This window comes from Protopterus annectens, chromosome 3.part1 (assembly GCF_019279795.1).
Source record: "Protopterus annectens isolate FY-2018-M chromosome 3.part1, PAN1.0, whole genome shotgun sequence".
NCBI lineage: Eukaryota > Metazoa > Chordata > Ceratodontiformes > Protopteridae > Protopterus > Protopterus annectens.
In genome coordinates, this window is record NC_056732.1 from 723,977,873 (window position 1) to 723,992,539 (window position 14,667).

Here is a 14,667-nt window from a genome sequence, read left to right on the forward strand (position 1 = left end):
TAGATAAAAGCGCTTAACCTTTATTAATTTTCATATTAAATCTGTTTCTACATTATTTGGGACTATACAGCATTATTCGTGATTTCCACTGTGGTATCTTTGTGTTTCTTTAGTGAAGTTGTTACTACGTGGTTTTGTTTGTTCAACAATCACCTGATTAGTCAATTAATACAATTTAAGTAAAACATCCCTTATATAAAGGTATTATAAAATGCATATTTGTTCTTTTACGGAAGAGGGTAGGAGGCAGACTAGGCTATAAAATACTAAATTTAACAGTACTGTCATTAAGTGTACAACTAGATAACCAGCTACTTTAAGCTTGTCGGTGTGCAAGGTATTTGTTCTATATTTGCTGCTTTACAGGGTACTGCATTATAGGCAGTTCTAAAGGGAGAATGTGCTTCTAGATGTTGACATCTGTGTAGGACATGGGCATTGCCAACAGCTCCATGCAAATGTGCAAAATTTATACCAGCACAGGAAATACAGAAAACGGACTATTGAGCCCTCTGGCCAATAAAATGACTATACTTAGAGCCCCTTCGTGTGCCTTCCAACTCAGACAGACCAGGCAAACACCTACTGCCACTAGATGAATAATCCCATTCCTCCTAAGCACAGTAAGTAAAAGCACAGTAAAAAAAAGTGTTTGCAGAGAAATGCTACCACAAGCAAGCTTAAACTTAAGGAAAGGCAATAAGCAATTCAGGATAACAGCAGTGTATACTTTAAACAGCTTATGAAAGTGTGATTATTCGATAAAAGTACCTTGCTTTGTAGAAATGAGCCAAGAGCCACTCAATTGTGAAGAGTTTATAAAGGCACTAAAACATTGTAAACTGAGTAATAAGCCCTCTGGCAAATAAAACAACTGCATGCAGGAATCCAACCTATCCCAGCCTATACAGACCAGGCTACCACCCACTGCCACTAGATGGAAAATCCTCTGTTCTTCTGATGTAAAAAACACAGAAAAGAGCTTGCTAGAATGTAAAAATATACTGCTTTCTCCAACCTCTATTTAAATAATGAATTCAAAGCAAGTAAATCAGTAGAACAGAAAATGAGAGGCAAAATGCACTTTTTTTCAAAATGAGCAGAAGGAAAGGCAAATAAATAATTCAAGATATAAACAGCAGTGTAGAAAGGGAGGCACTTATCAAGCTCAATTTACAATAAAGGTGGGCAGCTTAAAAAACGGATTGAGGAATGGGAGGTTGATTGGAACATAAACTAGCATAGAGTCACCAACAGTGTGTGTAGTTTTGCAGGCAAAATGGCACATTCTGTCTTCCTCGAACTGGCCAAGGCATTTGACACAATACTCCACTTAAGCATTGGATATAAGCTCACAATATTAGATATAATTGTATGTCATGCTCTGGCTAGCCAGCTGACTCACAGATAGGACCCAGTAAGTCAGTAAAGTTAAGTCTACCCCCACTAAACAGCAGGTCACTAGCAGTGTCCTTCAGGGCTCACTACTGGAGCCACTTGTGTGGCATTTACTTCTCTGAAATCAAGGTTAAAATCAAAGTCCTGTAAGTTCACAGACAATTTGTAAACTAGATATAGTCGCATAATCCCACAATGACACAAATACCTTCCAAGAAGGCCAACACGGGCTAATAACTGGTGCCAGTCATGGTCTAAAACTTAATGCCAAAATGTTAATGGTCTCTTTTGGAAAACTGCAAACCCTGTAAATTACTGCATTGAAAACACACCCCTAAGGGTAGACTCAGTGGTCAGGGATTGTTTGGGAACACATGTCAACAGTGACTTGGCCTTTAACTACCATGTGTCTAATGTAGTAAAAAAAATCATTCTGTGTTGAGCAACTTATAAGCAAGAGTATGCCATCAAGGTCCAAAGATATTATTGTACTCAACCATCATTAGATCAGTCATTGAATACAGTGCCCCTTTTGGTATTTACCTGACCAGGCATATGCTACAAGTGGAGCATCTGCAGAGATTCTTCACAAAAAGAATACAAGGTGAAGTGAGCATGTCCTATGCTGACCCGCTGAAAGCCTTGTCCATGACTTGGTCTCCTACAGACTGTTAAGGGGCAGTGTATGCTTGGCCATCTTCTGATCCAACCTTAATGCCCCTGTTGCACATTCACAAAACAAATATCATCAAAAACACTTGAAGTAGGGATTTCAACCTCAGCTGCAACACAGGTAAGACATTGTGGACAGACATGTATATGTTTCAGAAACTACTACTTCTCTGGAACAGGCTTCCCATTTATGTAAAGCAAATATATTCTTCATATTGATTACTGTTGCAGCAGTCTAAGTTATATGGGGTTGTATTCTGCATAGTATATAACAGCCAGCCAAGCTAGCACCTTCAGTACTCTCAAACAATTAGTAAGCTCAAGTTGAGCTAACTAAAAAGGTTTGGGTGCCAAGCCCTTCAGAGCTTTCCTGCTGCTGAGAAGAGTGCACCTCTGCAGACTTTTGAGGATCTACAGTTGGCTAATATCCCATTGCTGGGCAGTTAAGTTCTGTTTGAAGAAAAAGCTTCCACATTACTTTTTAACTTGTTTTAGATTTTTTTTATGAGAAACAAGTACTTTTGAGCCAGGACAAAGTATTTTCCTTGACTGTCTTTTGACTTTTATGTACTTAAAATGGGAGTGTTTTTTTTTTTTTACTTTTGTAGTAAAGATATTTTAAATGTTGTTTAAAACTTTTTTCTGTAGACAAGCTGCCTTCTGTGTGGAGTCTGCATGTCCTCCCTGCATTCATGTGGGTTTCCCCCAGGTGCTCCAGTTTCCTCCCACAGTATCTGTCAATGCAGTCACTACTAACACACCTCTCTTTCTCTGAAATGTTTCCCTGAGTTGGTCTGACACAACTCCTCATCCAGCTGTTGTCCATACCCAAATCTTCTGTTAGTCGTTCCCTCTGTCTTCAACTCTGGCCTTTCTATTTGCCATCTGAAATAGTGTGCAGTTTGCCTGAACTGTTGTCCACATTTCTGTAATTGTGGAGCTATTACATGAAAGGCTGAGTCTCTCACTTTAACCTGTACACTTTCTTCCATATTCATTTGAATAGCTGACAAGACCACTCTTCAGCTGTATAGTTATCAGAAACCTACCCAGTTCTCACTCCTGATGCGGCTGTTCCAGTTCTCTGAGTAATAAGATGACTGTTTATATAGAGTATGCTCTGCTAGCTATATATTCCAAATGCTACTGCCCTTCCTTGCTGTGTTTTCATATTATATTACAAAACTCAGCCTAAGGCATGACTGTGACTCTCGGAGCCTATTTTTTGTCAGTCTTCCCTCAGGTCAGCCCTCCATATATGCTCCATGCTTGATTTCACCTGGATTCTGTCCATTAAAATACACACACTTAGTCTTTCTGTAATGTTTCCCAGCGACCACATACAGTCTGCACACTGCTAGGTCACACTAGATTATACTAGAAACTGGTCCTGCCATCCATTGCCACCAATACAAATCTTTTTGTTATCACTAATCAAGTTCAATTTCTCTGCATCCCCAGTGTAATAGCCGACAGCAGTACATTGTGTGACTGACCCTAGCAATAAACTATGTTGCTCAGCAAGTTTCTTATCTATCGCTCTCTGTCTCACCATTTTGGGTCCATTTGTCATGATCTTTATTTTTTCATCAAGCTCCTGGAAGGTAGAGTGTCAAAGGCCTTTCTGAATGTCAGGTATACCATGTCCACAGAACTCACCTAGTCCTTTCCAGTAATGGCCAGTCATAGAAATGGTTCACATTATACTGGTAGACCCTCCAGCATATGAAAACATGCTGTTAGTCAACTGTAAGAAAGTTATCACCTAGGAATTCCTCAACTCACTTTTTTTTTATTTCAAGAAACAGATGCTCTAGATACTCTGCTTTATTTTATCAAGAGTCTAAAAGCTTGTTTCTGTTTCCCCCCTGCTATAACATGAGTATGTCTATCCACAGCTATATTGTAGTGGTATTCTGCTTTTTTATTCCCCTGTAGAACTGGAAGTGAAGAACATGTTTATTATTTCTATTTAGTACATTTTTAACTTATCATGCACTCTTCTAGAAAAACTACATCTTTCTGGTTCCTCCCACGTGTCTTAATGTATATGAAGAATTCCTTTTACCCTCCACCTTTCCACACTGACTCCCATCCATGTCCAACTCCAGTGCAGCCCTGATACACAGAATAACCTTTATTTTTGACATAAGCATCTAGCCAGAGATTTCCATTTTGTAATTACAGGCTCATGTCACCATTAACACACTTGGATAACTTCCCATGTTTGAATACATAGTTACTATCCTATACAAAATATACCTTTTAATGTAGATTGAATTAAAGTAACACGCATTAAAGTTGGAACTCATTCTTAACGATACACTTTTACAGTTATATATATGATTTAGTTTTCTTGTATTTGTGTTCAGATGTCCCTGCTCCCAGTCTTCCTCCTAGCTGTAGTCAAATTAGTTTTCTTTACTCTTTTATGCTACTGGCTTATAGCTGCTTTGTAGTGTACAGTGCCATATTTCCATTTCTTGCGACCTGGATTTTATTTTTGCATTATTATGTTTAATAAACATCCCCACCCTGTATGTTTCCAGGTAACATTTGAAACTATCATTCAGAAGTGCTTCTGTTTCCAAAGGGAAGAAGAAGCTGCATTAGTAAACTTCTGATCTGTGGTTTAGAAGGGAAGCACATTGTGTCCCTGAGTGTTGTCTTAAACTGTAAATGTTAGTGGCAGGCAGTCAGAAGTTAACTTTAAGTCACAGGTCTGCCAAATGTATCAATGTCAGTGGCACAATAGGTTGTACACTCACCTTTGTTGCAGAAGGCTGTGGGTTTTATTCCCACACCAGGTAGATCAATTGAGTTGCTCAGCTGGATGTAAAAGATGTCACAAGACCTATTAAAAAGAGTAGGGGTCCTTTAATTAACACAACATAAAACATTATTTACATATTTACAAAATATACAGGTACATATTTAAACATTCCTGTAAACTATCATTATTATTCTTCAGTAATTGACCCCCCCCCCTACGCCTTCTTCCACAACCATAATCTAATTTTTCACACTATATCAGCCAAAATCCATTTCCCATGAAACAAAATTTCATCCAAATAACCCATATTGCATAAAATAAATTATCTGCACTTCTCACATATTCTTTTGTTCTTCTTTTTATGAATATGCTTACGTGTGGATGTTACATCTATCTTGTTTACATCAATATTCTAAAAAAAAAATCTTAACAAAACATTTTCCAGAGTTTAACCATGCTTTTACATTTCAAAATAAAATGCTGTTTTGTCTCTTCCTGTCTACAAAATAGACACTATTTAAACATTCTTTTTGTATGTCTTATTCCTCTTTGCTTTATTTATTACTAGTCCCCATAGGAAATCCTGACACTCTGCAATCTTAGTACACTACTTTTTCCTTATTTTAATTGCTTTTATCACTTTTTCTAGTAAACTTTTCCATATATTTACAATATAATATTGTTTCATCACATTATTATACCACATCCTTATAGTCACTCTGTATTTTCATTTTCTGTGTTGGTATTTTTCTTGATAATTTTTAATTTCTTCATTTGTATAATCTTTGCCTTTTTCTTATTCTCATTTCCCAAATTTTTTTGTAATTATTCTTAAACATGTTCACTATTAATTTATCGCTCTCTTCATTTACCCAGTTTAATGCTCCAAGTTTAAAACAGTAGAATAAATTGGATTTAATAACCCCAATTCTCCCTTCATCTTCACTCATGTGCAACATACTTTTTTTCATTGAGTTTAATCTTAAACCCCCTTATGAAAGAAAACAATAATTGCACAGTTTCTTTTTCATATTTTTCCGGGATCATATACACATTTGACATTATGCTATATGCTGACATATGTTATTTGTGTCTGTATTACAACAGCGAAGAGGCGTTTAATTGAACGCCTCTTCGCCGACACATATACAGCGAATGCTCAGAACACTGATTTCTTTCCCTGGGAAAGAAATCGGTAGTACTAACACACAAACACGCACACTTTCAAACATTACAATGTGCCCCCCACACCCCCCTAACTAAATATATCAACTCCGAGATCGCACTACAGTGGGGAAAGGGGCAAACACACAGGGAAGGCCAAGCGAGCATTCACGCTTTAGTGCATTCGCTCTATATGTGTCTGCGAAGAGGTGTTCGATTAAACACCTCTTTGCTGTTGTAATATAGACCCTGTTATTTTCCACTTTAAAACAGACTTCACCAGATAAACCTTTTTCTTGAATGCCAATCTGTAAGTCCTCAACATAAGACATATATCTTTCATTTCTTTTATCAAACCATCCATTGCATCATGACTACATAATTTTTCCCAAGATTTTATCCCTAACAAAGGGACTTCATTCTTTGAAAAATATACTACTCCAGTTTTCACAGCATCACCCAAACATTTACTTTTATCTTTATTCAGTTCTCCATTACATTACTGTACATCTTTCCACACTACACTGTACCTCCCTTTCTTACATTATCCTGTCATTAAAAAAAAACAAAAAAATAAAAACACTTTTTGTGCATCTTTTTATATTCAATCCACCATTCAGACCAATTTTTTTATAAAAGTCCTTCATGGTTATAATGGTTATGTGTTCCTTCCATAACTGCAATGCTTCCTACTCTTCAAATTTTTCCCATAATGTCTCATTTATGTTTTTAATCCCATTCATATTTTAATATATCCCTCGTTTTCCATCACTTCATATTGCTGAATGATCAGAAAACGTGGTCTCTACTGTGTCACCATCTGCTAAATCCAAACCTTTGGATAGTACAAAATAATCAATTTAAGATCCAATTGCCCCTTCTATAAATCCATTTGCTTTGATTCCCCACAGCTAACTACCACATTGTATCACCTCTTATAATTTGTAGCATCTTAGGTTTCTTTTCACTTTATCCTTTTAAGTCCCAATTAAAGTCCCCTGCATTAATAATTGTCATGTTAACCACCACATAGTTTACTGTGTGATGAAACAGATTCTGTCTTTCCTTGCTATTGGTATATAATGCTATAATTCTATACACATATTCTCCAACCTCACATCCACAACAGATAATCTTCCCATCATTTCCAGTGTTAATATTTTACTGTTTTTACACAATACAGTCACTCCAGAACAACATTCACTTACTAAATTTCTTATGTTTCCACCTCACAGTTTGTGTGTTTGCAGTCTTCCTTCACTTGTCAGGAATCTTGCATTCTATGTAAGAGTACCAGCTACATATATCACATTTAGCACAGCATTCCAATAATCTTATCATTTTTAGAATATTAATAATCCTATTCACACTTACTGGAAGCACTCTAAAGTTATTACTTTTCCTCCTTTTAAAGTTCAAAGGAAGTATTTATATTTTCATTTTTCCTCAATTGAATATATTTGTATGTGTTTATGTACAGCTCCCTGAACCTCAGAATCAGATTGTTCACTGTTTTCATTACGTAAAACACATCTAAAACTACTTCTCACCTTTCTTTGTAATCTTTGGTGATATTTTTTAAATCTTTTCCTCATCCTTACCCTAGCACCCATCAATTTTCTTTTCCTAACATCCTTTACACTCCCTTCACAAACCTCTGAAGTATCACTTTCATATTTCTTCATTTTCAACAATCTCAGTACAATTACCTTCATATTCCTGAAATATAACATTTTTACCTAAGTCATCTTTTATTACTTCATCCTCATTTTCATTAATACCTTCCACCTTTTCCCGCATTACTTTCAGACATTACAATATTCTCATCTTGTTCAGCATTATATTGCTTATTCTTTTTACAATCCAACCAAAAATGCCCTTCACTTTTACATATTCTGTATTTCTTTTTATACTTACTCGTCATATGCTATTTCCCCATATTGATTAAATCTTATTTTTGTACATTAATTTATCAGGTGATTGAAATCCCCACAAAAAGTTTTCATCATCCCATAAACCTATTTGTTCCTCTATTACATTGTACATATATAGCACTTGTAAATGCTTTATCATATTTTAAAATAACATCCATTTCCAACCCCCCATTCCATAAAGTCCTGTTATCTTTAACTTTCACAATATCAAAAACTGAATAACACATAAATGAAAAATAATTTTTAACATTTTTTAATTCAATTTCATCAGCACAAAATTGAACAAACACTTTTTTTAATCAAGTTCCTTGCCCAGAAAATATAAATTAATTCCATGGGTAACGGTCCTTTTTTACACATTTAAACAGAAGTTTCCATTAAGTCTTCAGTCTGAACTTTTAAGTCACAAAATGTCTCTTTCCCCGAATGAATCAAGGCTCAATTGTCTTTTGTTTCAGAGCCCAAATGTAACACTGAATTGTCCAGCACAAAATATCTAAATATTTCTTCTTTCTTATTCTAACAACAAACCTTTTTTTTCCCTTTTTAATACAGTTTACATTCCCTTTTGTTCTTCCTGCCACTTCAGCATATGCTTTTCCAGATTACATCCTGTGTGTAACCTTATGTTCATCAAACTCGTGACTCATTTCCTTTCTGCCCAACTCACTGTCCATTTTGAAAGCTATGTACATCATATCTGACCATGAAATCTCAGATTCTTATCCAGGATCACCATTGTTCAATAAACTAACCAGCTTTTCATTATGCAAACCTCCAGAAGCAATTTTAGTTACAACTTCAGAATCTTGAGGTTTAAAGTTAGCTAAATGCTGACTATTTGTACTTTCCCCTCACATTTCAACAGTTTTCTGTCCGATTGACAGAACCGTACTGCTATCACCAACACAACTGTCTTTTCCCTCCATTAATGCACAGCTTCTCCTAGCTGCCTCCATGCCAGGAATAGAAACAGGAAGTGCAGCAGCTAAAATATTCCCCTTACAATGAAGAGAGTAGGAGAAGGTCCTCAATGCCCTGGCCAAATTTTCCCCCAAGCAGTATTAATACCCTGAAAAGAACATACCAGCCTAGTGGGACTAATCCTTTCAAGAAAGGATAAATAAAATAAAATAAAATAAAAAACAATTGTGCTTCAACTTACCAGATGGAATTGCTGCTAGTTATAAAACTGTCTTACAAAATGTTACTACTTATGATTTAGTGTGAAGTAGTACTGGCTGTAGTATATTAAGCTAAGCCTTTAGGCAATTAGTCTGTCAGTCTTGTCAGCATCTGGCCATTGGTGGACTTGTCAGGATGATGTACACGAGTTTTTGGCATTAGCTAAATCATTAGCTACATATCAAGTAACATGGGATTTTATCGAGTGGGACAGGCCCTACATTCCCAAAAAAAAAAACAAAATTCACTAAAATAAGCAACTTCAATTTTTTTGGGGGTGGGCAATCTCTTTACTCTTAAAAATTTTAAGATTTCTAGCTCCCCCATTTAGAACAGTGGTGGATCGCCACTGCCACAGGTGACCTACTATGTGTGTCTCCAGTTGTATTTCAGTCACTGGAAAACCATAGGTCATCTGTAAAGCTGACCCGTGTTCATGGGGGTTGGCTTCATTTCATTAGTTACTTTACATGTGCACCATGGTCACCCGAGGCACTTGAAACTCATACTTGGTACTCTGCCATGCTCCACTATATGCTGGTAATATTAAAGCATACAGTCAGGCTTTTTTTTGTGTAATGTCTATATTGTACACTTTATGGGTGTTTTTGAGTAGGAAGGTGCTTGTGGGTTTAGGAATGGGGTAGAAGTTCTACAGTTCCTCATTAGCTCATGTGGCTTGAAGAACTGCAGAGGCCTGTATTGGAATCATATGGGGCATTAGTAGTTCAGGTAGTATGCTCTCACAAGGTCAGGCATTTTATAATCCTACCTTTAATCTCGCCCAGATAATGGCTGTCAATAAAATCCTTTAGAGTTAATGATTATTCTTAGGATTTTATCCTGGTGGGAGTCTATTATTTAAACATGCCTACTTTCTTGAAACTGTCAGAAGTAACAACAGACATGGTAGCATATTTGGTTGCAGTATCCTTTGCATCTGGAACTCTCTTCTTGTAAATCTTTTTAGACAAAGTAGACAAAAGTTGTCTTCTGTTCAGATATTTATTAAAGGTACAAAGGAGATCCCTACACCCACCAGATCCTGTTAGCAGTTTCAACACTGAAGTGTACACCCAATGGTGTTTCCCCTTGATGCGCACACACACAGATATGCATGTATTGTTTTTCTGTTTTTTTTTTTTTTTTTTTTTTTTTTTGCGATTACAACCCAATTCCTTAATCACCTCTTTGTGTTTTCTCTGTCATACCTTTTTATACTCATTTTTGCTACTTCTTGAGCTAACAGAATGTTATTGTTGAGGTTAGATTAGGCTTCCTTTGGATTTTTTCTTGTTATGACTTCTTAGAGTGCCACACTTTTTCTGCATTATGACTGGTAGCTAATGTGGTTGTTGCTCTAGGAATTTATTTTTGATGCAGCTTATCTTTTAGGTAATAAGGACTTGGTCTTGAATTTGTGCTTTGACATCAGAGAATCAGAGTATAGCTTATTCTGCTTGCTGATCATTGTCTGCATTTTCTTTTGTGTTTTATGCTTGAAAGTTTTGTTTCGTATTTCCATCATTGATGGACCTTTTCTTCCTAAGCTGCCTCTGTAAATGGTCATCCATCTTAGACAACCCAGTCAGTAAATATTAAATTAGTAAACTGTATACAGTGGGTGTTAGTGTAAGGAGACATCAGACCTGGCACTTATTTCTTGGTTGTTACAGCCTGAAGTTCTCCAAGAAAAAATACTGTTAATTGGATACCACAAAATTAAACAAATACCTTTGCTAGGATATTTTGTTCCGAATCTCGGGGCTACTTAACTTTGCATTCTTTTAAGCATACACATAGAATCCAGCACCTGCAGTTCTTACTACATGGCTTCCAGTTTAAGAGAGTGTGTAAATTCCTTTAGCACAACAGCTGGGACTTTTGGTGGTTGAACAGTCTATCGGTACTGTCTTTCTGTTCGTTAACCAGGTAGTCAGGTTGGACCATATTGTGTCTGGATTGTTTGTTGTTTATCTGAGCATGTTAAGTTTTTAATGCTTTCCTGTCACAGTATTTATGCTTTCTCTGTCTTTCTGCTTTGCAGGTTTTCTCACAGTGAATGTTCAGAAGATGTGCTTGTGCTGTGCAGTGGATTCTGAAGATAGAAAAGAAATGTAATCAAATACTTAATGTGGATACGTAGCCTTAAGGAATTAGGATTTTTACTTACTTTGTAATAGTATGCATATCAATGCACATTTTTAGAAGTTAAATGATGTTAATGGTTCAGTTTACTCTGAATATTTATTTTTGTAGAAATTTGAAAGCATCTAATGCTTTAATGGTACACAAAGGTAATGTGAAGAGCACCGATTCCCAAAATACTTTATAGTTTTCATTCTATTTACAGTTGAAGTAAATCTGTTGTTCATTGGTGGTCATGTAGCCCTTTCTGTTGGGATTTATATGCACTTACCTGTTTTAGTGCCACTGATTGTATAGGGAAAATGTATACCTTTTGGCATAATTCAATTTGCAAGTACCTTTTGCAGTAGAGAGCCTGCTAATTGCAACAGTATATGTTCTTGTTTTATAATTAAAACATAGCTAACTTCCAGTGATTATGGCAAACACGAGTTGTATTTTAATTAAGTAATAGTAAAGTCTATTGTTTTAATTTAACAGTTTCAGTGTGCTGCCTCTAATAAACCTGTGGTAATTTGTTTATTTGTATTCACTATTAGCTCATTAATTGTCTGTGATGTAGACATTTAAATGAAAACAATCTTTGCTGTTTCACAGTATAGTGATTTCCTGCTTTTAAATTAATATAATTAGGAATACTGTTACTTAAAGGACATAGTTGGTAAATAAAGATTCTGGAATGAAACCCACATGGAGGTGCTGCTTGCAAGTGACTAGACTCACTACTAACAAAAGACTGTAAGATGTCCATGTTTGGGCTCAACATAGAATGACTGATTCAAAGGGCATATGTAGTGACATGCATTTTATTATCAGGTGTGTTATGTAGAAATAAAGGCTATGGAGCACTAGTGCACAGTATAGGAGTGCGGTTTGCTTTACCACTCACAAAGTTTACAGTGTCATTGTTGCTTTTATACAATGTTTTCTACTTTGAACTGTTTGCTGTTTCTTCAGTGGCTGTTTAGGGCTGGTAGATTAATTGGCTACGTTCCTGTTGTTCCCATTCACGCACCTCTTAAAGTCTCGTGTACAGTGTAAAAATTCCTTATTTGTCAATTGCACAGCTTTCCTGTACTGAAGAAACCTGCAAATGTGTCTTCAGTGCCCCAGCTCATTAGAATTGCTCAGTTTGGATCTGCTAACATGTATTCATTGGCAGTTTCTTAGTTTCACTCTCTGTAAAGTGTTACTGTTCTGCTTGTGAATGGGGTCCACCACAAGATCTTTTTTTTCTTTTCTTTTCTGCATGGTACTAAGTATGACTTTAAGTACAGTTTCAGTTGCTTCAACTCCATTAGTCATTGTCAGCCATGAAAGAAACTCAAGGACTTCATCAATGCAATGTTCAATGCATACCAGGTGGATAAGACACTCAGGAGTGTAACAGAGAGATGAATGTGATGGAAAATAGCTGATTTGGTGCATGGGGGGGGGGGGGCATTAATTCAGGAGTTAGGTGTGATGCCACCTATAGGCCTTGCACAGGTAGAACAGACATCCCCATCATTTTGACACTGCACTCATTTTTAATCAGGCATTAGGCATGTTTACCCTCTGTCCTTTGCAATGGAGTAACACAACTGTTAGCCTATGGCTTTTAAATTAAATGTGCTTTTTCATTACATGCCTGATGTTTGTTTTAACTTTTAAAAGTCTGAAGAGGCAGAGACCCCCAGTACTAGATATTAACCAGGATAATAAGTCCCCCTCCATGTCTGATGACCCTCCTATGGAGAAGTACCTGAGCTCTTGAAATACATACTGAAGTGAGCATCTGTTCCTTTTTCTTGGCCTCATGTGCCTCATTATTTATTTTGATATGGGAAAAGAGATGTGGCTTATCTCTCCATTGGAGACTGTCTTTAGGGAGCTCATGTGTGTTGCTTGAAACTGCCTTTTTGAGATTCTCTACTACATAAGAGGGCAAAGGTTCAGGCTGCTAGATGGAGAGACTTTTCTGTGGTATATTTGAGTAGTGACAATGGCTGAAGTGACAGTCAGCTGCAGAGACATATGGCTGTTGCAGATGTTTTGTGGAACAAGAGAAGTACGCCGTGCTTTGCCCACAACTTCAATAAATGAGTGCTGGTGGGAAAGGGAAGTAATGTGTGTTGTGCTTGGTGTACAGTACATGCTTATGTAAGTACAACATGTAAAAGTGTGCTACATCATGGAGAAAATCCTGCATTCTACTGTAGTCACAATTATGCTCAAGTATGTGTTTTTGGTAATGTTCCCCAGACAATGTGAATGGGGTAATGGTCCACATGCACCAGTAATACAAGCACTTTCATTGTGCACTATATTTTTACTGCTACTGACATTCCCACAGGATGGCCTGCTGCTGATCCCCCCATACTGCCTGCTGTCTCTTGGTGCCTTGGGAACCAAGGGCATTAATATCCTGAAGGCAGACTCCAAGCCATTGCTGACCCCTTCTTCTATGCCTGTAATTTTCAAACTTAAGTTTTTATGAAGAACCATTTCCAAAAAAGTAACCCAAACATAAATGTCTGCACCATTAAAACATCTCTCACTATTATAGCACCTTTATCTAGTGGTATTGCTGAACACATTGAGGACATGCCAGTCATGACTAGTCAGCCATCAGTTCCAGAGAACATTGAATTTAGTCTGTACAGCACCAAAATCATGCTGTGCACCTAATTTGGGGGGGGGGGTCCTGAGCAAGAGGATGCAGCTTGCTGTCAACCCTTAGAATGATAGGCTGTGTTTTTAGATTATGTGGTTGAAGCAATGGGACAAAATGTGGGGTCACTGTAGTCTTTGTGTATTTTGGGTATGTGAAAAATGACAGCTAATTTTGGTTCAAATGCAAAATTAAGTAAAGGTCGTGCATTTGCATTGATAGTGACTGCGCTCTGTACTACATTATTAATATACTTTTAAGTCAACTAAATTAATTTCACAGTAACAAGACACATCTTTCAAAATACCAAACATTTCAAGTGTATATCATTACCAATCACTACTGTAGCACCTTTATCAGCTTTCATAAAACAGAAGAATTTCTCATTTTGTAGCTTGTAAAACCTTTTTTTTTTGTTCATTAAGGTTCAGCTCATTCCTCTCAGCTGTCCAGAATTTTGCACGGTTTCCCAATATTTCCTGCATATAAAATTTGTGGGTTTTTCAGGAAATCATAGAGGATTGCAGTCACCAAATAATGACAGGCATTTGAGTGTTTAGAATTCATATCCTTCATAATACAAAATTTGGTACTGAAGCAACTTTCCAAGTTTATAAAAGCAGTTTCTGAAAATCCATCCCTATTTTTGGGCTTATGTCTCCTAATATTATTTTGGTACTGTCCCTAATTCTTGCAGTATGAGGGTTGAAGGGTATGTTTCAACTGCTTCCTTTTAAGTC

At 36.7% G+C, this 14,667-nt stretch overlaps 1 protein-coding gene across 2 annotated transcripts in view; it reads left to right on the forward strand.

The window, feature by feature from the left end:
• The window catches only part of LOC122798272 (Y+L amino acid transporter 2-like), a 711,221-nt gene extending 699,419 nt beyond the window's left edge, over positions 1 to 11,802 (forward strand). For both annotated transcript variants that reach the window (XM_044067079.1, XM_044067078.1), the window contains one exon: positions 11,174 to 11,802. In XM_044067079.1, coding sequence (XP_043923014.1) covers positions 11,174 to 11,247 — 74 coding nt within the window. In that variant the 3' untranslated portion in view covers positions 11,248 to 11,802. The remainder of the gene's footprint in view (positions 1 to 11,173) is intronic.
• Positions 11,803 to 14,667: the final 2,865 nt, after the last annotated feature.